General features: G+C 44.8%; 1 protein-coding gene across 1 annotated transcript in view; it reads left to right on the top strand.

The window, feature by feature from the left end:
* The window catches only part of SBF2 (SET binding factor 2), a 580351-nt gene that overhangs the window by 459010 nt on the left and 95716 nt on the right, over positions 1–25625 (top strand). The window contains exons 18-19 of the mRNA XM_024196200.2: positions 12714–12884; positions 22107–22369. Of these exons, the coding sequence (XP_024051968.1) occupies positions 12714–12884; positions 22107–22369 (434 nt within the window). The remainder of the gene's footprint in view (positions 1–12713; positions 12885–22106; positions 22370–25625) is intronic.

The raw sequence follows: 25625 nt of genomic DNA, 5'->3' as shown, positions 1-25625 counted from the left end.
AAGCCTGAGTCTTTTATACACATTTAACTTTAAACGTATAAAGTTTGATATATAATTTTAAGCACCTGACGTTTTCAATGTGGATAAGAGCCTCTCCCCTTCCACTACACTGTACTATCCACTACCTCCTTATTCGACTTAGGTATAACTCCTTCCTATTTCCACACCTCTCCTTTGGATCATAGGTACTGGAACTAGGGCTGCGGGGGGTGCTGCAGCACCTCCTAGATTGAAGTGGTTTCCATTATATACAAGTTTTACAGTCCGGTTCAATGGCTCTCAGCACCCCCACTATAAAAATTGTTCTAGAACCCCTCCTTTTGACTCACTAAAGACTGCAAGGGGAGAGCACCACTATGGTGGGCCTCATAAAGTCTGTTGGCACAGATTATCATGATTTAACATAGCACAGATTATAATGATTTAGCACTTTTAAATTATGATCTCTTTGAGACAGGGACCATTATTATTATTAATCATGTTTATTACCGTAGTGCCTGAGGGCCAACTAGGAGTGAATCCCCATTGTGCTTGGCACTGTTCTAACATCTAGAGTAGTAGATGGTCCATGCCCTGAAGAGTTAACAATCTAAATAGACAAGATAGACAGAGGCTAGTGGAAAGGGTATACCACACAAGCAGAGTCTGACACAGAGGCTCCTAGGCAAAAGGTCTCCTGTACACCAAACACATGACTTACAGGAAATTTATTCATAAAGAGTAACATGTAAGGTGTTTACAGAAAGCCAGCCAGCTCTGCAACAGACTGAACTTGGGGGGAGGGGGACGGGAGGAGAGGGGACCTACTTTGTTATTCAGGAAAGGTAACTGTTAATAAGTGTAGACCCAGGTTTGCATTTTATAATTTTGTTTTGTATTGTAACCATTTGTTTCCATCACTCTTTCTTGTTTCTAGTAGAATCTCTATTCTTACATAAGTAAACCTACTTTTGTTTTATTAATTATTATAAATGCTCCCAAGTGCTGTGTGATTTTTACAGAAGCAGTGATTTAAGGTCAAACTAATAGACTGGGGCATACCGCTCCTTTGGGAGCAGAGGATCTGGGATTTCTGTGAGTAGCCAGTGTCGGGCTGGATATGACAGGGGAGAGATTCAAAGGGACTTGGGGACTGGGGTGCACCTATTGTTCACCTGCAAGATGAAGACAGGGCTTCCATAGCTCAGAGGAGAGTGCTTGAATGACTGAAAAACTGGTGGTGTTAGGGAGCTGACACCCAGCCACTCACAGGCAAGACTCCCCCACACTGGAGGCAGCGTGACTCAGTCCTGGGTATATCAAGAACTATGGCAGCAAACATCATGTTAGTTCCATGATTTTTTAGGGAGTTGGTCTACTTAGGAGGGGATAAGCTAAATGGAAAGAAAAGGGACGAGAAGGGGGTTGAGAGGAACAGGGCAGGGGAGAAGAGGTGTGTAGTGAAGAGACTGTGAGGGAGCAGATGGGAGAAGGTTGGAGCAAACAGCCAGTCAGCACAGGGCAGAGAAAGTCCAGTCAAAACTAGAAAGTTCCCTGAATGTCCAGAGGGTCCCTGCCATGGCTACTTCTGCCTGTACCAGCTGGTGTCTATGACTGACTCCTCTCTGCAGTTTCTCCCCCCAAGGCCACATTCTGGGTTCGGCAGGGTTGGCCCTGGCTGGGGCCCAATTTTACCCCCTCACCTCAGTGCAGCAGTCCCTGCTTTGGTTGCTTCTGCTTCTACCGGCTGGCGTCTCTGGTTGGCTCCATGCCTTCTCATGTTCAGAAAGCTTTTAGTGCTCCCTAGGAACTACCAGAAATAATAATAATAATTAATACAAAAGAACACCCTTAATGGGCTATCTCCTGTCTTAGGAGGCAATCCCAAAGAATACGCAAATAAACTCATTACAATTCTGCTCTTTTTATTTGAAGACTACCTATGTGAAGCCACCAGTTTTTCTTCATTTCAGTAGTCTCTCCTAACAAGTTGAGTACAAAGAGAACACCACCACCAAAGATGGAGGATGTTAGCAAAAGAGAACAAAAAAACAAGTTATTCATATAAAGTCCTACTGTCACATTGCCTAATATTTATTTTCATTCACTTATTTCCACACTTTCTTCTGGATTATTACCTAATTTTTGCACTCCTCACTTTGGATGCCAAATGCAATATTAACCAGGCTTTACATTTCTTTTCTCAGCTCTAGGGACAAGCCTGAACCAATAACTGGACACAAAACACTCTGAAGTTTGCAGAGTTTGCGTGTTTCTAAATGGAGATTTGGATCTGAATTTCATTGCCGGCCTATTGAACAATCACTACTCAAAATCTAGGTTTAATATTCAGACCATAAATAGTTTAACATTTGCAGTATAACATCTCATTTCCCTTATTTCAATGTGCTTTCAAAAATAGGGGGAATTTTAGAGATAATTATCCTAAAATATTTTGTGGTTTCACCCTATTATCAGTATTAAGATCAGAATTCACATTACTTAAGGAAAAGTGAAAGTATTTTTAATCCCTATGTGCAAGCAGTTGGGATTTTCTGAAAACTAATAGTGCATGCAGTCACCCAAATACTGTGGGTATCAGTGTTGGCTTTGTAAATCTTGACATTTGATACCAAATGGCTAAGATAAAAAAACTCTTTGAAATTAACAGTGTCAAAATCTCAGGAACTCACCAAGAGGAGGGGTCAAATGATCCAAAACTTAAGGTCATTGAAATATGTGTTTGACTGGAGGACTTAGATCTTCTTTTCAGTTGGCCACACGACCAGTTGTGCTATGGATTTAGATTTTTTTTTAATTTTGCTTCATCTTTACCTTTTGTAATGTAACCAAGCATATGAGTTTGCTGTAGGTAAAGGAGAGGCACCACTGTGTTTCTTACCCACTTCTTTGAACCATCCTTCTTACCTGAGGGCTTGTCTATACTTACGCGCTGGTTCGGCGGCAGGCAATCAAACTTCTGGGTTTGATTTATCGCGTCTTGTCTGGACGCGATAAATCGAACCCAGAAGTGCTCGCCGTCGACTCCGGTAATCCTGCTCGGCTCGAGGAGTACGCGGAGTCGACGGGGGAGCCTGCCTGCCGCGTCTGGACTGCGGTAAGTTCGAACTAAGGTACGTCTACTTCAGCTACGTTATTCACGTAGCTGAAGTTGCGTACCTTAGTTCGAATTGGGGGGTTAGTGTAGACCAGGCCTTATATTCGTCATCCGTAATCTCTATTCTCTCCCTTGCCTGAATTCTTGTCCTGTGTCTTGGTTTGTGTTTGTCTTGTCTAACTTCATGTCAGCTCATTTCAGGTACTGAGCACCCTCATCGCTCATTGACTTCAGTGCATTTCAGGTGGTCAGCACATTGCAGGATCAGGCTCTTTGTGGAAGGAATGGATCATATGGTTCATTATTATGCATTATTTAATATGTTGTGTAGTTTCGTACTGCTAGATACCTCAAAAAATAAATATTAAGACAATCTCCCTGCTCAGAGTAGTATCTTGCTCTCTGATTTTAAAGTATTCTGTAAATTTATGGTGCTACATGTGATTTTTATTATTATAATCCAAATTGGCCATAATTTTTCAGTCATTGTGCTTGCCTTATCAGATTTCATACCAGAAGGTAATTGTTGTTAATATATGACAACATATGTAAAAGCTGAAGTGTAATAATTTCATTTCTCTTTCCGTGGGGTGGAGGGAGGGAAATGACATTTGGCATCAGCAGTTTTCTGACTGACGTAAATACCATTTTGTGGAGCCACAGTGCAGGCTTATATTTGGCAACACATTTTGGGAATGCCTTCCTTTCAGCAGGTGATTCTCTCAGTATCCAGGAGAAGGCAGCATTCTTTATTAGGCTTTATCAATCTCTCCCCCAGCAGGGAATGATGAACAGTGTTTAAAGCTAAATCAGGATTACCTGTCATGCCAGCTGTAATATGTTAATGGATTGCAACTGTTACTGAGAGGGGCAAAGTTTTAAGGGGAAATAGGAAACCAAAAATGAAATTTTAGGATCTGGTGATTAAGGTCTTTAGTCACTGCCTACCACTCCTATGGTAAGTTCCTCAGGGCAGGGACTGTGTGTTTTCCTATGTGCTTGTACGGCTCTAAGTAGAACAGCCCCAATCCTGAGAGGGGGAGTGTTACTGGGAATTACTGCAATACAAAAATAATGTATAATAGAATGTACAGTTTTTTTCAAGAATATGGGACAAAAGAAAATACATACTTAGATGCTTAGTTTCTTCTGCCAGAAAATGTATACGATAAATAAATCTCTGCCTAGGAGGATTACATACCATTTCTGCAGAATTCTATTGCCCTCTACTGGTTCACTGTACACAGTTGTGATTTGGTAATGCTGACTAATATCTGATGACCTTTTATGGCTTTCATGGTGAAATAACAGTAGACAAACAACATGAGGGCTCAGTGTACCATTCACATTTAAAGGGGAATAAGAATCTAAATAATCTTGAGTGTTTTAATTTTATTTATTTTGTATTATGTTTTTTATTTTGTATCCAAGAGTAAATGCAAAAATAAATAGTTTTCCTAACAGCAGTGAGCCAAAACAGCTAGTTCTCTTTTGTGCACTATATCCCTTTACATTTGTGTGTATAAATGTTTATGGCCCCAACCTTACAGTGAACTCCAGATGGGAGGACCCCCATTGACTTCAACAAGCTTCCACAAGAGCACAGGGGTTTGCCTATATAGAGCCCACCATAGGATTGAAAACTATACCTATAAACACAAGTAAATATATATATGTTTGAGAGATATACACACACAATATAATATGCACGTGTACCCATACACTAAGGCTCCTGCAATCTGATTTATATGACAGGACCTTTATGCCTGTATGTAGTCCCACTGAACTTAATGGAACTCTGTGTTGGCACAGTGCAGATCTTAGTGCAGAATCAGGGCCATACAACGAGTGTGTGTGTGTGTGTGTGTGTGTGGCGCACACGTGGAAAGTATTGGATGTGGAAAGAGAGAATAAATTTTTTTCTGTAATATCAGTATGTAAAGTTGCTTGTACTCATTTTGAGTAAGAGGATCTGTGAGAAGTAAATTCTAGGTATGTAAGGATATACATGAGAATGAATGAATGTACAGGTAAGAGGTCCATAGTGATTTCAAAATCTACCTTTGTATTGATTCTTACGTAAAATATAGTCTTCTTAGTAATATTAGTCTGCTGAGAGAGCACAGCATACCTTGCAGGAGAAGTTAGCTCATGTTATAAGTGTTCCTACTGCTCAAATGACATCAGACAAACAGCTTTACATTAAAGACTTATTAGTTCAGAAGCTTTGGTGAAATTCTTGAGAACTGAATGAGAATTTCATATCTCATGTTTGTTTGAGTTAATCATGAGCATATACTTCAATAAGGTAAATTATGGCAAAACATTACAAGTCATTTTCTGAAGTGTTCCATTTCAAAATATCTGTTCTGTGATTGTGCATAAATACATGGAAAATGATCAGAAGTTTTAGTTCATCATTACTTGTTCTTGGAAGAAAACACAGTGTAGAAACAGAATTGTTCAGAGGACTTCAAAACTAGTCTTTCAAAAAATTTTAATAGTTTACTACTCTTTGGTATGGAAGGGCCTTTCTGTCTGATATTAAAACAGTACACTGGCTGTTCTGCATGTTTTTATAGTTAAAAATATCAATTTGAGTATGAATGAAAGTAGTTTGCAACATATATTAGTTTATGTAAAATATATCTTTCAGGTGCAGATTATCTTTTATGTGATGTTTAAGAATCGTTAGTGTGGTACGGTACTAAACTAGATGTAAATTAGCATATCCTTCATCATCCAGACTCACTGCTGCTGTAGCTATAACAACTTCTTTGAGTGCTGGTTCCTATATATAGTCCCCTGTGGGTATGCACTCACTCCATGCACCTGACACCGGAGAATTGTAGTAAGTATTGTGCTTTGGTCCATGCCTGTACCCCTGCTCTCCTCGTGCGCCATGCCAAGGCTATAAGGGGCGGTGCAGACTGACACCTCTCCAGTTCTTTTTCATGGCCTGAGTCGGAATCTCCAATGTCTAGAACTGATACTCTTCAGCGTTTTTTCCAGTAACTATTTTTAGAGTTTTATAAAGTTAGTTGCTATTGTTAATAGTTTATTAGTTTAGATAGTAGTTAGTTCAAAACCTCACCTGGGGAATCCTCTGATCCCCCCAGCGCAGGACTTAATTATGCCCAGGCTTCCAGACATTAAGAATTGTATCTCGTGCCCTCACTCCTGATGTATCAGGAACAACTGCCAGCGCTACCTCTACTGCCTCAGAGAAGCTCATATTTCTGCTAAGTGCAGTATCTACTACTCCTTTCCCAACCGAATGTGGCAGGCATGAGAATTCCAGCTTCAGAAATGGAACGCTCCATGAGGTCCCAATCAAATCCAAGCCAGGGAGAGCCCCCTGCATATCAGCTGAAACATCAGTGAGTACACCTTCTAGCTCAGTGTCTGACTCAGGAGTGGGAAGGACTACAGTGTAGGACCCTTTGTCTGGGCATTCTCACTAGTATAAGGGGCACTCTCATAAGCATAAAAATAGATCGCCTCCTAGATCTTTTCAGAGAAAGGATTGCTCCCCACTCCATACAGGTTGGGTAACGCCTTGCACCCAGGACACATTGAATTAGGTCCTCCTAAGTTTCATGGAAGTGATCAGAAGGTGCATAGGAGCAAGGCTCCTTCAGTACTGTTCCGTGCATCACCATTGACACTGAATATGGTACCAACTAAAAGTAAACACCAGGAGCTGAAGGACCAACCGTGATCACATAGTCAGAGGCTCCTTCGCAGGCAGTACCTTCACAGCCCCAAAAGGAACCACCAATTACTAAGAGTCCCTTTACACCAACTCTGGCGGCACAAAGCAACAAGCTGCAGCCTTCCAAGGCTCCAGTATCCTACACCACTCCAGGGGATATCTTCATCCTCCTGGAGCCGCAGTTCTCCCCTGTTGTTAGGACCAATTTTCAACAGGGAGATTCTAACACCAGGGAAAAGCCTATCTCCCAATCCATCCATTAGCTGCAGCTTCCCGACATCGGTACTGACAGCACCACCGATCAAACCAGATCTGACCACCTCATCATCGGGAGAGTCAGACATACTGATGGAACCATCTTTCCCTCCACCATAGAATCATAGAATATCAGGGTTGGAAGGGACCTCAGGAGGTCATCTAGTCCAACCCCCTGCTCAAAGCAGGACCAATTCCCAACTAAATCATCCCAGCCAGGGCTTTGTCAAGCCTGACCTTAAAAACCTCTAAGGAAGGAGATTCCACCACCTCCATAGGTAACCCATTTCAGTGCTTCACCACCCTCCTAGTGAAAAAGTTTTTCCTAATATCCAACCTAAACCTCCCCCACTGCAACTTGAGACCATTACTCCTTGTTCTGTCATCAGGTATCACCAAGAACAGTCTAGATCCATCCTCTTTGGAACCCCCTTTCAGGTAGTTGAAAGCAGCTATCAAATCCCCCCTCATTCTTCTCTTCTGCAGACTAAACAATCCCAGTTCCCTCAGCCTCTCCTCATAAGTCATGTGCTCCAGCCCCCTAATCATTTTTGTTGCCCTCCGCTGGACTTTTTCTAGTTTTTCCACATCCTTCTTGTAGTGTGGGGCCCAAAACTGGACACAGTACTCCAGATGAGGCCTCACCAATGTTGAATAGAGGGGAATGATCACGTCCCTCGATCTGCTGGCAATGCCCCTACTTATACAGCCCAAAATGCCGTTAGCCTTCTTGTCAACAAGGGCACACTGTTGACTCATATCCAGCTTCTCGTCCACTGTAACCCCTAAGTCCTTTTCTGCAGAACAGTTTCTGCAGAACTGTTACAGCCATTCGGTCCCTAGTCTGTAACAGTGAATGGGATTCTTCCGTCCTAAGTGCAGGACTCTGCACTTGTCCTTGTTGAACCTCATCAGGTTTCTTTTGGCCCAATCCTCTAATTTGTCTAGGTCCCTCTGTATCCTATCCCTACCCTCCAGCGTATCTACCACTCCTCCCAGTTTAGTGTCATCTGCAAACTTGCTGAGAGTGCAGTCCATACCATCCTCCAGATCATTAATGAAGATATTGAACAAAACCAGCCCCAGGACCGACCCTTGGGGCACTCCGCTTGAAACCAGCTGCCAACTAGACATGGAGCCGTTGATCACTACCCGTTGAGCCCGACGATCTAGCCAGCTTTCTGTCCACCTTATAGTCCATTCATCCAGCCCATACTTCTTTAACTTGCTGGCAAGAATACTGTGGGAGACCGTATCAAAAGCTTTGCTAAAGTCAAGTAATAACACATCCACTGCTTTCCCCTCATCCACAGAGCCAGTTATCTCCTCATAGAAGGCAATTAGGTTAGTCAGGCATGACTTGCCCTTGGTGAATCCAAGCTGACTGTTCCTGATCACTTTCCTCTCCTCTAAGTGCTTCAGAATTGATTCCTTGAGGACCTGCTCCATGGTTTTTCCAGGGACTGAGGTGAGGCTGACTGTCCTGTAGTTCCCCGGATCCTCCTCCTTCCCTTTTTTAAAGATGGGCACTACATTAGCCTTTTTCCAGTCATCCGGGACCTCCCCCGATCGCCATGAGTTTTCAGAGATAATGGCCAATGGCTCTGCAATCACATCCGCCAACTCCTTTAGACCCTCGGATGCAGCGCATCCGGCCCCATGGACTTGTGCTCGTCCAGTTTTTCTAAATAGTCCCGAACCACTTCTTTCTCCACAGAGGGCTGGTCACCTCCTCCCCGTGCTGTGCTGCCCAGTGCAGCTGTCTGGGAGCTGACCTTGTTTGTGAAGACAGAGGCAAAAAAAGCATTGAGAACATTAGCTTTTTCCACATCCTCTGTCACTAGGTTGCCTCCCTCATTCAGTAAGGGGCCCACATTTTCCTTGACTTTCTTCTTGTTGCTAACATACTTGAAGAAACCCTTCTTGTTACTCTTAACATCTCTTGCTAGCTGCAACTCCAAGTGTGATTTGGCCTTCCTGATTTCACTCCTGCATGCCTGAGCAATATTTTTATACTCCTCCCTGGTCATTTGTCCAATCTTGCACTTCTTGTAAGCTTCTTTTTTGCATTTAAGATCAGCAAGGATTTCACTGTTAAGCCAAGCTGGTCGCCTGCCATATTTACTATTCTTTCTACACATCGGGATGTTTTTTCCTGCAACCTCAATAAGGATTCTTTAAAATACAGCCAGCTCTCCTGGATTCCTTTCCCCCTCATGTTATTCTCCCAGGGGATCCTGCCCATCAGTTCTCTGAGGGAGTCAAAGTCTGCTTTTCTGAAGTCCAGGGTCCGTATTCTGCTGCTCTGCTTTCTTCCTTGTGTCAGGATCCTGAACTCGACCATCTCATGGTACTGCTGCCCAGGTTCCCATCCACTTTTGCTTCCCCTACTTATTCTTCTCGATTTGTGAGCAGCAGGTCAAGAAGAGCTCTGCCCCTAGTTGGTTCCTCCAGCACTTGCACCAGCAAATTGTTCCCTACACTTTCCAAAAACTTCCTGGATTGTCTGTACACCGCTGTATTGCTCTCTCAGCAGATATCAGGGTGATTGAAGTCTCCCATGAGAACCATGGCCTGCAATCTAGTAACTTCTGCTAGTTGCCGGAAGAAAGCCTCGTCCACCTCATCCCCCTGGTCTGGTGGTCTATAGCAGACTCCCACCACGACATCACCTTTGTTGCTCACGCTTTTAAACTTAATCCAGAGACTCTCAGGTTTTTCTGCAGTTTCATACCGGAGCTCTGAGCAGTCATACTCCTCTCTTATATACAATGCAACTCCCCCACCTTTTCTGCCCTGCCTGTCCTTCCTGAACAGTTTAAATCCATCCATGACAGTACTCCAGTCATGTAAGTTATCCCACCAAGTCTCTGTTATTCCAATCACATCATAGTTCCTTGACTGTGCCAGGACTTCCAGTTCTCCCTGCTTGTTTCCCAGGCTTCTTGCATTTGTGTATAGGCACTTAAGATAACTCACTGATTGTCCTGCTTTCTCAGTATGAGACAGGAGTCCTCCCCTCTTGCCCTTTCCTGCTCGTGCTTCCTCCTGGTATCCCATTTTCCCACTTACCTCAGGGCTTTGGTCTCCTTCCCCCGGTGAACCTAGTTTAAAGCCCTCCTCACTAGGTTAGCCAGCCTGCCTGCGAAGATGCTCTTCCCTCTCTTTGTTAGGTGGAGCCCGTCTCTACCTAGCACTGCTCCTTCTTGGAACACCATCCCATGGTCGAAGAATCCAAAGCCTTCTCTCCGACACCACCTGCGTAGCCATTCATTGACTTCCACAATTTGACGGTCTCTACCCAGGCCTTTTCCTTGCACAGGGAGGATGGACGAGAACACCACTTGTGCCTCAAACTCCTTTATCCTTCTTCCCAGAGCCACGTAGTCTGCAGTGATCCGCTCAAGGTCATTCTTGGCAGTATCATTGGTGCCCACGTGGAGAAGCAGGGAGTTCAGCCCAGAAAGGGGATTGAGAATCTTCTACTACCAGTCTCATCCATCCAAGTGGCAACCTCATCCTCAGAAACAATGTCTTGGGAATCACAACTTACATTTGAGCCCTCGAATTGGCCTTACTGGGACTATGGGACCTGTATGAATGGCATTCAGAATCCATGCGATCCAATAGGTAATTTTTCCACCTCCAAGAGGCCAATCAGAACCTCCTGAGCTTACAGAAGAGGAAAAAGATGAACTGGATCCTTGGTACCACCAATACCAGCAAATATTTCTCCTTTCTCCCCCAATGGGGCATTTGTTCCTGCCTCGCCATCTCCTTCAGATGACCACAGACCGTTTCAAGAGCTGCTTCAGAGAGTAGCAGAAGAGCTCCAAATCCCTTTAGATGAGGTCGAGGACTCTCAACACAAGCTTGTGTACATTCTACCACCTACGGGATCTAGCCAAACAGCACTCCCAGTCAACGAGGCCATACTGGAACCTGCAAGAACTGTGTGGAATACACCAGCAACCTTTGCTTCTACCCCTAAGAAGGCAGAAAAGCGGTATTTTGCCCCAGCTAAGGGAGCAGAGTTCTTGTTCTCCAATCCTGTACCAAACTCCCTAGTCATCCAACCAGCCACGGAAAAGTCGAGACAACAATATGCGAGAGCTGCCTTTGCGGATAAGGAAGCCAAGAGTTTAGACCTTATGGTGAGAATATTTACTTCCACCAGCCTCCAATTTAGAATTTCCAACTAACAGGCCCTCGTGGCAAACGGACAAGTTACCTATAAATGGACACTCACCTCTTGAGTGGCTGGGTGCTGTATCACAGTTCTTTTCTTGGCCCTGGTCCCACCCTGGGGGCTGCCAGCTAAATCACAAAGTCCAAATGAACCCCTTCTGGGGTATTAGTCTGTTTGCCTTGTGATGGTCTTAAACCCCAGTTCTAGGCCTTTTAAATTCAGCCTTTTGTTTGGGCTCCCATATAAGCCCTCTCCCTTTCTTGGCGTTTATGACACTTTACCCATGGCTGATAGGAGAATCAAGGCCCACCCACTACTTCAGGTTCCAAGCCAGGGATCCTATACACAGCAGTCCACGTTCTGCTTACTTGAATCCTTAGCTGATATTTCCCTGGGCTTCTTCATACCAGGCCCTTTTAACTCCAGCCCTCTCTCAGGGCCAGTGTCTTCTGTTTCTTCTCTCTCTACAATCCCAGCTATGTAAGTTCAGCCAGCTATAAATCTGTCTAATAGTTGGCTCCTTTGGCTCGAGAGGAGAACCCTCCTTCACTCCTCTGGTCCCAGACAGAAACTGAACTGCTAAGGCCAGGCAGCTCCTTTTTTTATGGTCCAGCAGGACCCTGATTAAGTGTTTCTAGCTCTTCTGGCCCTTTGAGGACCAGGTCTCTTGTGTTTTTCAAAATGGCTGCTCTGAAGAATCCTCTCTAAGCAAATCTGGAGGACCCATCTTCATTGCTCTTTTCCTCTCAACCCGTTGCTTCTTTGGGCACAGTGAGGTAGTACCACAGGGCCCCCAGGATGGAGCCTTAAAGGCCAAATGCACTCCATCACATTACTCCAGGAGAATAGGGTTCAATTTCAAACCCATGATTTTTATTTGGAAATTTGATATTTTGCTAATATATTGGTTATTTGAAATTACATGATTGCATTTCTTACTCTGAAATACATAAAGTACAGAATAAACTTTACGTGGATGAAGGAATATCCTAACACTTCTTTGATGATCCATTATTCATACTGTATGGCTTTAGAATATCAGTAATAAAAAGTGAAAGATTACATACTGTTTGGCAACTAAGCTATATTTTGTATTAAAAAATTATTCTTTAAAGATACCATCATCACAGGATTTTCACTCATGAGTCTTGCCTCCAGTGCAACCCAAGCAGGTCTTGTCTTGTACTGGCAGATTGAGACTCTAGAGTGAGAATCATCCTTTGAGATGATATCTTCAAAGAAGCAGAATTACATGTAAGTATTTTTTCTTTTTCCCGTGTTACTATAGATCTGAAGAGATACATTGCAATGGATCTTATGAGACTACAACTTTTAAAGTAAACAAAACTCTAAGATAGATAAAGTGTACTGAACCTGCATATTCCACTGTTGTAAAAATATATCAATATACACATTGAAGGTTATTTTAGCTGATATTCTTATTTCTGTGCTTTCAGAAACTGGCACCTGGAGTTAGTCAGTTTGCTTACACCTGTGTACAAGACCACTCTATATGGACTAATCAACAGTTTTGGGAAACCACATTTTATAGTGATGTGCAAAATCAAGTTCGTTCCCTCTATCTCACAGCTAGGGAAGACAATCATACAATACGTTTGAAGCAAAAGGTAAGAGAATATATAAAATAAATGAAGTGCAAAAAAACTATGTTACTGCTGACATTTTACATGCAACAAAAGTCATAAAGATGTAAGTTTATTGCTCTCACCACTTCTACAAATTTAGTGTTTTCTTGTTGCTATTTCCACATTAAATAGATATGTTATTAACTTTGTTCCGTAATCTACATCTGAAATTTATCTAAGTTATGGGGGAAAAGTTGTGAAATATAACTTGTGGACATACTTTACAATATATTGCTCTTGATTTATGTACAGATTAATGACAAATAATAAAACTTTAAATTTTTTTTTTTACTCCCTGATACCCAAAGGTCTCCATCACAGGGAGTTATGTCCGGGTATGAAGGAAAGTTCTGAATTTCATTGCTGTTTCAACTTTAACATTCCACTAACATATATTTTCCTTTAATTTCCTAAGCAAAAAAAGGTTATTTTTAGTGAATTTATAGTATGCAAACTTTATATTGCATTCCAGAGACATTTTGTTAAGCAGGAAAACAGGTTTTAGCCTTCTCGATTGATCAGCACTCAGCTCCCTTAGCTTCAGATCATTTATATCTCCCAAACAACATAATTCACTGTCCCAGCTGGGGGAAAGTGTTTCTGTAATGGAAGAATGGGTGGATGATGTGTGCATTTAGAAAATACTAAAATAAGAATGTTACACCAAGCTGTGTATCAGCATGCCAGGTATGATCTACTGGGCCATCCCTATCCTCTTCTGTTATGTGAACTCCCCAGAACCACCATCCCTAATCATGTGATTTAAGAGAGAAGTACTACCAGGGACATATGATGATAAGAGAGAGAGCTGCAGAGTACAGCTCCACATAACCATATGGGCTTGGGAAGAATGAGATGCAGAGAAGGCACCCCCAGTCATGTGGTTTGTCAGGGGGATGGGAAAAATTGCTGAATGAGGAAGTCCCTTGTCCACTTGCAGTGTGTGGGAAGTTGCAGAGGGAAGGAAGGTGCTGTAGGGGAGGAGGCACATGCAGACACCCATATTCACATTCCCAAATAATGCATAATTGTACTGAAAATTACTTGGAAAAAAATTTCCACATAGAATACATCTCTGCTATTTTAATTCTTTATCCTCAGCTAAATGAGGATATGTGATATCAGCTACCAGATGTCTTTATTTGAATTTCCTCAGGCTATCATATAATTAGCCTACGTGCCATCTACTGAGTTTACAGAGAGCAAATGCTTGAATTGGAATCCAGCGTGTGAAAACATGAACATTTAAGCTGTGCTATAAATTCTTCTTCGAGTGCTTGTTCACGTCCTTTCCAACCAGGTGTGTGTGCGCCGCGTGCACGCCAGCCGGAAGATTTTTCCCTTAGCAGCGTCCGTAAGGTTGGCCTGGGCACCCCCTGGAGTCGCGCCTTCATGGCGCCCAATATAGTGCCCTGCCGACCCCTACCCCTTCAGTTCCTTCTTACCGCCAGTGATGGCTAGCTGGAACATCGCTTGCTCTTGTGGCAAGTGCTTTGGCAGTGTCTTCTGTAGTTTTCGTGTATATATGGTGTAAATAGTTCTTTAGTTGGTTAGTAGTTAGATACAGTTTTAATAGCTTTGTTTGGGGGGCTTTCCCCCTGACAACATTTTCCCCACCTCTGGGGTATGTCCAAATCTCCAGGGTTTAAGCTCTGTGAGGAGTGGCAAGTTTATGCCCAGGAGTGACCCTCACTCTTCCTGTCTGCGGTGCCTCAGAGAGAGCCACCAGAGAGAAAGGTGCAGGATCTGTAAGAGTTTCCGACCCAGAACCCTTAAAGGCTGGGAGCAGAAACTTAAAATCCTGTTATTGGAGGCGGCGCTACGACCACACTCCGACCCCGGATCCACCAAACCTGCGCCGAGTACCTCTTCATCGGTACGCAGTGCTCCAGCGCTGATGGTACAGGAACTGGTGCCAACTAAGGACCCCAAGGCCCCTCAGCACTGTCTTGGCTCGGACCATAAGAAGCCATCCTCGGTGCGGCACCGCTCTCAATCCCCAGGGCCGCTAAAAAAGAAGAGGCTGGGGTCCAGTCGAGTCCGAACCCCCCACGGTCCCTGGATCACCAAGGCGACTACCTCCAGCTCCCATCGACACTGGAGGTGTTTGAGGCGGCCAAGGACCTGATGCGCCTCCCAGTGCCTACTTCCCCACAGAGGAGGGACAAGTCGCCGGTGACTGCGCGGCCCCACTTCCAATCTAGGGGCAAACCAGTACTGATGGTGTGCTGATCTCCACCTCCGGCACACCTCTCCATGGCATGGCCCGTACACAGAGGCAGACTCCTATCGCTCCAGCAGGTCCAGGAGCAGGAGATCCAGATCCCGCCGGAGCCACCAGCCCTACCTGGCACCGTGGCTGCAGCGGTGGCAGCCATCATCTCAATGGGCCTACCATCAGGGTCAGGTCCAAGGTCCCAGTCGGCGTCGGTGTCTTCAGCGTCCTTTGTTCCACCTCAAGCAACGCCGGCACCACCGACCGAAGTGCCGGCCCCGCTGTTACAAACAACAGCTCCGATGGCTTCAGCTCCTACCCCCCCAGCGTCGACAAGGTCAGCACCACCAGATCTAGCAGCTCCCGCACCAATCACGGCACCGAAACTCCCATCTCCAGCGACCCCGGCACCGCATCCCATCGAATACCGCGTGCCAAGAGACTCAAAGGGTGCTGAAGGCAGTGAGCAAGGTCCGCTGCCAGTTATCTCCTCATCTCCATATGGTTGTGGTTCCTATTTTCAAGAAGGGGAAAAAAAGTGACCCGGGTAACTACAGGCCAGTTAGTTTAACTTCTGTAGTATGTAAGATCTTGGAAAAAATCTTGAAGGAGAAAGTAGTTAAGGACCTTGAGGTGAATGGCAATTGGGACAAATTACAACATGGGTTTACAAAAGGCAGGTCGTGCCAAACCAACCTGATCTCCTTCTTTGAGAAAGTAACAGACCTTCTAGATAAAGGAAATGCGGTGGATCTAATATACCTCGATTTTAGTAAAGCGTTTGATACGGTACCGCATGAGGAATTATTGGTTAAATTGGATAAGATGGGGATCGATAGGAAAATCCAGAGGTGGATAAGGAACTGGTTAAAGGGGAGACTGCAGCGGGTAGTACTGAAAGGTGAACTGTCAGATTGGAGGGAGGTCACCAGTGGGGTTCCTCAAGGTTCAGTTCTGGGTCCAATTTTATTTAATCTATTCATTACTGACCTCGGAACCAAATGTAGGAGTGGGCTGATAAAGTTTGCGGATGACACAAAGTTGGGAGGCATTGCCAACTCAGAGAAGGATCGGGATATTCTGTAGGGAGACTTGGATGACCTTGTAAATTGGAGTAATAGTAATAGGATGAGATTTAATAGTGAGAAGTGTAAGGTGATGCATTTAGGGATGACTAATAAGAATTTCAGTTATAAGCTAGGGACGCATAGGTTAGAAGTGACTGAGGAGGAGAAGGACCTCGGAGTCCTGGTTGATCGCAGGATGACTATGAGTCAGCAATGCGACGTGGCTGTGAAAAAAGCTAATGCGATCTTGGGATGCATAAGGCGAGGTATTTCTAGTAGGGACAGGGAGGTGCTGCTTCCGTTATACAAGGCGCTGGTGAGACCTCACTTGGAGTACTGTGTGCAGTTCTGGTCTCCTATGTTTAAAAGGGATGAACTGAAACTGGAACGGGTACAGAGAAGGGCAACTAGGATGATCCGAGGAATGGAAAACCTTTCCTATGAAAGGAGACTCGAGGAGCTTGGTTTGTTTAGCCTAACCAAAAGAAGGCTGAGGGGGGATATGATTGCTCTCTTTAAATATATCAAAGGGATAAATACCAGGGAGGGAGAGGAATTATTTCAGCTGAGTGCTAATGTGGACACGAGAACTAATGGATATAAACTGGCCGTGGGGAAATTTAGGCTTGAAATTAGACGAAGGTTTCTAACCGTCAGAGGGGTGAAATTTTGGAACAGCCTTCCGAGGGAAACGGTGGGGGCGAAAGACCTCTCTGGCTTCAAGATTAGGCTAGATAAGTTTATGGAGGGAATGGTTTGATGGGATTACGTGATTCTAATCAATTAGGCAATAACGGCCATCGCTGGTAAAATGAGGGTCTGGCTAGAGAATCTTGCCTGTATGCTCGGGGTTCTGCTGATCGCCATATTTGGGGTCGGGAAGGAATTTTCCTCCAGGGTAGATTGGCAGTGGCCCTGGAGGTTTTTCGTCTTCCTCCGCAGCATAGGGCAGGGGTCGCAAGCTGGAAGATTCTCTGCGACTTGAAGTCTTTAGATCACGATCTGGAGACTTCAACAGCAGAGTTAAGGGAAAGTGGGGGGGTCAGCTTTTGTGGCCTGCATCATGCGGGGGGTCAGACTAGATGACCATATTGGTCCCTTCTGACCTTAAAGTCTATGAGTCTATGAGTCTATGAGAATCATCCTTGCCAGATAAAGCAGTCGCGGGGGCATCAGCGGCACCAGCTCTGGAGGATAATCGGGTTCTCCAGCAGCTCCTGCGCTGGGCTGCCCAAAGCCTGGGCATACAGGCAGTGGAGGTGGAGGAGTCGGACCCAGTCGTGGATATCCTCGCACCCTCGGGTCCATCACGGGTAGCTCTGCCACTGATAAAGACAGTAGTTGATACCACTGAATCCCTGTGGCAGACCCCTGCTTCTCTGGCCCCTATGGCCAAGAGAAACAAAAGGCACTATTTCATACTATCTATGGGGTATGAACATTTATATACCCACCCACGCCCTGACTCGGTGGTGGTTGATGCAGCCAATCAGCAGGAACGTCAAGGCTTCCAAGGTCCCATCCCAAAAAATAAGGAGGCGACGAAACTCGACCTGTTTGGCAGGAAGGTCTATTCAACAGGGGCCTACAGCTCCACATCGCAAACCAGCAGGCCATCGTAAGCATATATGCGCACAATACTTGCACTGCGATGGCCAAGTTTGTGGAGCTCCTGCCACAAGACTCTTGCACGGAGTTCTCCACACTAGAGGAGGAGGGAAAGCTGATCTTCCGGGCTTCCCTACAGGCGGCTTTTGGACGCGGCAGATGCAGCCTAACGCACACTGGCCACAGGGGTGGTAATGAGGCAGGTCTCCTGGTTGCAGGTCTCTGGACTACCACATGAGGTCCAACAAACGATCCAGGACCTCCGCTTCGAGTGCTCAACCCTGTTTTCTGATAAAATTGGCAAGAGACTTCATAGTCTGAAGGACTCAAGGGCCATCGTATGATCTCTGGGGCTTCACACACCAGCTACTCAGCGTAGGCATTTCAGACCTCAGCCTACCCCTAGGTTCTATCAGATTCAGAACCACCAGGACGCTTCTCGAAGGAGGAATAGGAGCAGTAGGGAGGAGGCAGCACCCCTCCTCGGGGCAGAGCCTCTGGTCAGCCCAAGCCTTCGGCTGGCCCCAGACCCCCCCTCCCCCCGCCTTTTGAAGGTGTGGTCGAGGACAGCTCACCAGTTCAGAATCTGGATCTATCCCCTCTTACCTTCTCATCCCATCTATCCCCTTTCTACCGTGCTTGGTTCCGTATCACCTCAGACTGTTGGGTGCTCTGCACAGTAGAGAGGGGATATTCCATCCAATTCTGTGCCCTTCTACCCCCCTTCCCTGTCCCTCTTCAGGGACCCCTCTCACAAGCAACTTCTAATTCAGGAAGTGCACTCCCTCCTCTCGGTAAGGACAGTGGAAGAGGTTCCTCGGGGGCAAGGGTTTCTATTCTCAGTATTTCCTAATACCGAAAGCCAAGGGTGGCCTCAGACCCATCCTGGACCTGCAGCAGCTCAACATGTTCGTAAAGAAACTCAAGTGCCTCATGGTCTTGCTGACTTCCATTATCCCATCATTGGATCCAGGAGACTGGTACGCTGCCCTCGATTTAAAGACACTGATTTCCACATAGCAATAATTCCTCCTCACAGACGTTACCTCAGATTTGTGGTGAACAACAGCCACTATCAGTTTACCATCTTCCCTTTTGGCCTGTCGGCAGCACCTTGTGTTTTCAGCAAATACATGGCAGTCGTCGCAGTGTTCCTGTGCAAGCGCCGGATTCAGGTTTTCCCTTAGCTCAACAACTGGCTGATCAAAGGCCACTCCAGATCCCAAGTGGAGGACCAGGTCGGCTTCATAAGAAGGACCTTCCTTGAACTAGGTCTCCTTTTCAACGAGGCCAAATCCACTCTGTCCCCGGTGCAGAGGATAGTTTATAGGCACAGTGCTGAACTCGACCTAAGCCAGGACGTACCTCCCGGAAACCAGGTTTCAGTCTCTAGGGGACATCATACGGGGCCTCAGACAGTTCCCTACGACTACAGCAAGGAACTGCCTGAACCTGCTGTGGCACATGGCTGCGTGCACCTACGTAATACAGCATTCCAGACTCAGACTTCGCCCACTTCAGTCATGGCCGGCGTCGATTTATCAGGGCTGTCCGGGACTCTCTGGACAGCCCTGCCCTGCCCTGTACTGGACTCCCTCCTTTGGTGGCCCGACCCACAGGTGGTTTGTGTGGGAGTACCTTTCACCAGCTCCCAGCCATCCCTTTCATTAATGACAGATGCCTCGGATCTGGGCTGGGGGGACATTTGGGAGACCTCAGGGCCTCTAGTCTCAGGCAGACCTTGCTCAGCATATCAACGTCAGAGAGCTGAGAGCGGTGTGTCTGGCATGCCAGGTTTTCAGAATATCAGTCCTCATGGACAACACCACGACGATGTTTTATATCAACAAATAGGGGGGTGTATGCTCCTCTCACCTGTGCCGGGAAGCCCTCATGCTGTAGGACTTGTGTAGAGCACTCGATACACCTGCAGGCTTCATACCTTCCTGGGGTGCAGAACGAGCTGGCGGACAACCTCAGCCAAACTTTTCACAGCCACGAGTGGTCCCTCCGGCCGGACGTAGTGAGCTCAATTTTTCATCTCTGGGGCTTTCCCCAGATAGACCTGTTCGCCACGCGCAGCAACAGGAAGTGTCAACTATTTTTCTCCTTCGTGAATCACAGTCCGGGTTCCATCGTGGATTCCTTCCTTCTTCTGTGGGGGGACCGTCTGCTCTACGCCTTCCCACCAATACCGCTGGTCCACAAGGTGCTCCTCAAGGTCCACAGAGACTGGGACCGGGTCATATTGATAGCTCCGGCATGGCCATGCCAGCACTGGTTCACATCACTCCCAGAAATGTCTGTGGTGACCCCACTCACCTTGCCGTTGGTCCCGGACCTGATCACTTAGGATCACAGCCGCCTCCGGCACCCAAACCTAGAGTCGCTCCACCTCGCAGCTTGGATGTTCCATGGCTAAATGCTATGGAACTGTCCTGTTCTGATCAAGTCAGACAAGTTCTCCTTGGCAGTAGGAAGCCCTCTACAAAGGCAACGTACCTTGCCAAGTGGAAGAGGTTCTGTCTCTGGTCGGAGCAGCAGCAGCATCAGTCGCTGACGCTCGCCCCAGTCCCTTTCATACTGGACTACCTCTTCCATCTTAAACAACAGGCTCTGTCATTGTCGTCAATAAGGGTCCACTTGGCCACCATCTCCGTCTTCCATCTGGGCGCAGACGGCTTCTTGGTCTTCGCGAACCCCATGGTTACCTGTTTCCTCAAAGGCTTGACAGGCTCTACCCGCAAACTCAGCAGCCTGCCCCAGCCTAGGACCTTAACCTGGTCCTCGCCAGACTTACGGGCCCCCCATTTGAGCCAATGGCGATGTGCTCCCTGCTTTATCTCTCTTACAAGATGGCGTTCCTGGTGGCGATAACCTCAACTAGGAGAGTGTCGGAGCACAGGGCACTTACATCCGAGCCCCCTTACACAGTATTTCATAAGGACAGCTCAGACCACACCCAGCTTTTCTCCCTAAAGTTGTCTCCCAGTTTCACATGAACCAGGACATCTTCCTCCCAGTGTTTTATCCTAAGCCACATTCCTGCGACAGGGAGCGAAGGCTTCACTCATTGGATATCCGCAGAGAGCTGGCCTTCTATATAGAGAGAACTAAGCCGTTCCAAAAGTCTGTCCAGTTATTCATAGCGGTGGCGGAGAGGATGAAGGGCCTCCCCGTCTCATCCCAGCGCATCTCGTCATGCATCACGTCTTGCATTTGGGAGTGTTATGGCCTGGCGAAGGTGTCGGCTCCGCTGATCACCGCTCACTCCACCAGGGCTCAGGCCTCCTCAGCTGCATTCCTGGCGCAGGTCCCCATCCAGAAGATCTGCAGAGCGGCGACGTGGTCCTCGATACACGTTTATGACGCACTATGCGATCACACAGCAGGCCAGAGACGATGTGGCCTTTGGACGAGCTGTGCTCCAATCAGTGGATGACTCCGACCCCATCTCCTGAACTTTGGCTTGTGAGTCACCTGGTTGGAATGGACGTGAACAAGCACTCGAAGAAGAAAAAACGGTTACTCACCTTCTCATAACTGTTGTTTGAGATGTGTTGTGTTGTTCACGTCCATTCCAATACCCACCCTCCTACCCCTCTGTCGGAGTAACCGGCAAGAAGGAACTGAGGGGGTGGGGAGTCGGCAGGGTCCTATATTGGGCGCCATGAAGGCGCAACTCCAGGGGGCGCCCAGGATGACCCTACAGACGCTGCTAAGGGAAAAATCTTCCGGCTGGCGTGCACGCAGCGTGCACACACCTGGTTGGAATGGACATGAACAACACATCTCGAAGAACAACAGTTACAAGAAGGTGAGTAACCATTTTTTATTTATATCTACACAAGCCTCACCTGAATGTTAGAGGACTTTGGACAAAATCATCTGTCAGGCAATTAGCTGCATCTTATTTCTCCATCCAATTCAAGCTTGATCTCTGCCTGAGTTAAGACTCTGCAAGCTGAAAGGAACAGCTATATAATAGACTGTTAAACCCAACTCAGCAAAAAATGAATACCCAAAGATAGTATGGGCTAGAAAACACTAGAACTGAATCAAATTATTAAATTGAACTTGGCTATACTATGCTATTTGCATTATTTCCGTACAATACCTTAATTCACTTAAGGATGCAATCCTTAAGTCCTATTATAAGTAGATATAAGTGTTAGATTATTCTTATTTTTTTTTTACATTTTATATAATGAAATGAAGATTCAACACTTTGGAATTAATGTTAATATCTCTTTTCTTAATGTTAGTAATATAACTCTATCATCTATTGTTTTTATGTGGCAATGTTTATTCTAGGAGAAAAATTCTGTAGGTCTGGACCAGGAAAAAACAGCCATGGACCTGGCTGCTGAGCAGTTGCGTTTATGGCCAACACTCAATAAAGAAACTCAGCAGGAGCTAATACAGAATGAGGAAAGTACAGTTTTCAGTCAGGCAATTCATTTTGCTAACCTCATGGTCTACCTGCTAGTGCCACTGGACACAAGTAAAAACAAACTATTGAGAACATCAGCTACAGGAGACTGGGAGAGTGGAAGCAACAGCATTGTCACAAATAGGTGCGTAGATGAAAAGACATGGTTTGGTAGTAAGCAATTGTGGGATGTAACTCAGTCCTTTTAATAAAAATACTGTATTAATTATAAAAATTGAATGCAGGAGCACTTTACAATAATGGAAGTTCATGTCCTATGTTAACAACCTTTGTAACAATGTAAAAATAAGGACCTTTGGAATTGTAATTCCTGCTGATATTCTTTCTAACCTACTGTTCAGTTTGCAGTGCTCTGAATTCATAATACCAGTAATATCAACATAATGTTTTAATATCATCCAAAAAGTGCCATTTTCTCCTTTGACACAATGCACAGAAATCCTTACTTCCTAAGCAATTTCAGAGTATTGAGCTATTAAAAACTTTATGCCAGCAAAGCAATATTTCCTTTGGTAGCAATTAAGGCTGTAAGGCAATTCAGTAGTGGATGATGTGATCATTCTGTGCATTTTGTACGTTAGCCTAAGGTCCTAATCCTGCAAACTGCTCTAAATACACAAAGTCCTGGTGAAGTAAGTGAAGTTCTATGCAAGCACAGGGGTCCACCTGTGCAGAGCACCTTGCTGATCGAAATTTGTAAAGCATTTTATGACCTTTCCAATAACAGGTGTTAGGTAAAATATTATAATAAATGTTCACAGAGCATATAAGACTGTGCAAGAAATAAAGGGAATGTGATATAACAAGGCTCAGCCCCGTCTCAAGTACCTAAAACATTGTTTTCAAATAATCTCAAAGGCATCAGAGAAATTCTACTGTGTGCACCTTTTCTTTCTGGGATAACTGATTCAGGAGCAATATATTAAGGAGGCCAGAAGCTTAGCATGGTCATTCTCATGTAACATGATACTTTTTCATTTTTATTGAGGAATAAGGAAGAAAACTCTTTCCCTGTGCACTTTAGTACCAACATAAACAAAATCATATCCTCTAGAAGTAGCAATTAGCTCCTTAGTTATAATAGATTTTGGGGTCAGGAGTAGCCATTAGTGACAGGGAGTCTGAAATATACACTGAAAATACATTAAATGCTTATCTAGGTATTTATTTAGGTAAAGTGCTCTCACCCTTACTCTCTTTTCTTCCTTTCTTTGAATTGATCAAAATTTGACCAAAAGAGTGTAATAATTATTAAATTGCCTTTTTGCTAGCAAATATTGAAAATGATTCCATGTACATTTAAATGGACTTTAAGAAGTAGGTCATTGGCAAAATTCATATTGTCTTCAACAGGACTAGGAGAAAACCAGTAACATTTTGAACTAGTAAAATAGAAGTGTAGATTGATATTTTGCTGGCTATGGAAATCATGTAACTTGCAGTCATTTAAGAAATTCACAATCAGTTTTACATTCATCGTCCAGTCTGGAAATATTTGTTGGTGTCTCTGTTGTTTATTCTGTAAAATGCCCAAACCAACAAAACCAAGTTATCTTCTCAAGTATCATCATAAATATGACATTTTCAAATGTTTTTGTTTAATGACTAGATAGTGAGATGATAGGAGTGTCACAGATTGGAGCTCTTGAATGATCCAAAGGCTGAAACATAAGTAGTAGTTGCACAATATCTTTCCAGTGTCATCCTCTCATACTTCAGTGAGAATAGGTAAATCTGTATGCAGTACTTGTCCTTTGGGCATTGTTTAAATGATTGCTGATTGTGTGGTAAGTATGTGGTGGTTTGATACTAAAGGAGATAAAGCTGAATGGCAACTCCATGTTGCTGCTGAAGAGAATGTACAATTTTACTTTAAAATTTGCATAGTTACTTACAGTCTACATAGAAATTTTAAGTTCAATTTTCATTCTTCTTTTTTCACCTACCCTACCTTCCTTTTCTTCTTAACTCCGTAGAACAGCTACAAAATACAAATTATTTGAATTCTTATTTTGTATGCCATTTCTTGGGGAAAGGCAACCATCTCACATATAAGGGATTGTTTGCTACCACTTAAAATGACATGCATTTCATAGGGGCAGTCAGACTTGTTGATAAATTAGGACACTTAGTATTATCATTCTAGACAAAGGAGTTCTTTATATGTTGAAAACCTGCTTCCATTACAGTATCTTCACTTGCAGTTTTGAGTACTCAGCCCTTCTGCAAATTAAGCCGCTACTGTGTCAAGTTGTGAGGAACACAGTTAGTGACCACCAGTGAAACATTTGGTGTAAGTGACTTGCCTAGCATCTCACAGGAACTGTATAGCAGTGTCAGAGGTGAAATCCAATTCTCCAGCGTAGTAGTCAACTGCCTGTACCAGGAGACCATTCTTTATCTTCCTGCAATCCCTTGCCTTAGTCAGTACACACCTTCCAACTTCCACAACAACTGAGTCTGGGGTCCTACAAACAGCCTCACTCACTACACAACCCTGATTAATTACCTGAGCACCATCCATTGTATGAGGCAGGAGTCCAGTGGAAAAAACAATATATGATTAAAGAATGTAATTCATATGCACAAGGGAAGTGAATTAAATTTCCACCTTCATTCTGGCACTTAATAATTTCTGAATATTTGCCTTTGCAATCTAATTGTTCTTTGAATGTAGGTTTTTTTTAATGTAATTTATTATTGTTCTTCGAGTAGTGTCTGTATGGGCGCTCCACTCTAGGTGCGCATGCACCTCAGATTGGAGATTTTAGGTAGCAGTGCCATTCAGCCCATGCAGCCGCATGCTGTACAGGTGAGCCACCCTCCGTTCCTTCTCGGCCACCTCGGCCTGTGATGGCACCTCAGCAGTGTCCAAGTTGAGCTTACCTTTCTCTTATCTACTAGTTAATTAATGTTAGTCCTTAGTGTTAGCTTTGTATTAGTTAGTTGTAATTATATAATTTTTTTAAAAAAATAAAAAATTATATATAGAGATGGGGGTGGAGAGAAGGGGGGAGGGAGAGAGAGAGAGTTAATTTATAAGTGTAAGGATCGTTGTCCTTTTAGCTTTTTTTGCCTCTCAGGGGAACTTAAACACTGGGAGCGCATGCCCAGTTCTCCCGATTGGAAATGCTGTCTTTCATGCTGGAAGGTGATCCTGGTGAGTGACAGACATTCCCGGCATGTCCGTTGCCTTGGGGAGTCACACATTCCCCAAAAGTGTAATTCCTGCTTGGCATTATAATTAAGAGCAAGAAAGAACAGGAACCTAAGTTATGTCTCCTCATGATGGAGAGTTCTCTCTGGCCAGCTTCTGACTCCAACCAATGGACCCCACCCTGTACAATGAACTTCAAGCAAGTCAGCTGCCTCAGCCTCCT

This window comes from Terrapene carolina, unplaced genomic scaffold (assembly GCF_002925995.2).
Source record: "Terrapene carolina triunguis isolate 2854851 unplaced genomic scaffold, T_m_triunguis-2.0 Scaffold96, whole genome shotgun sequence".
Classification (NCBI taxonomy): Eukaryota; Metazoa; Chordata; order Testudines; family Emydidae; genus Terrapene; species Terrapene triunguis.
Note: the sequence above shows the minus strand (reverse complement) of the source record. Positions and strands in the feature narration are given on the sequence as shown.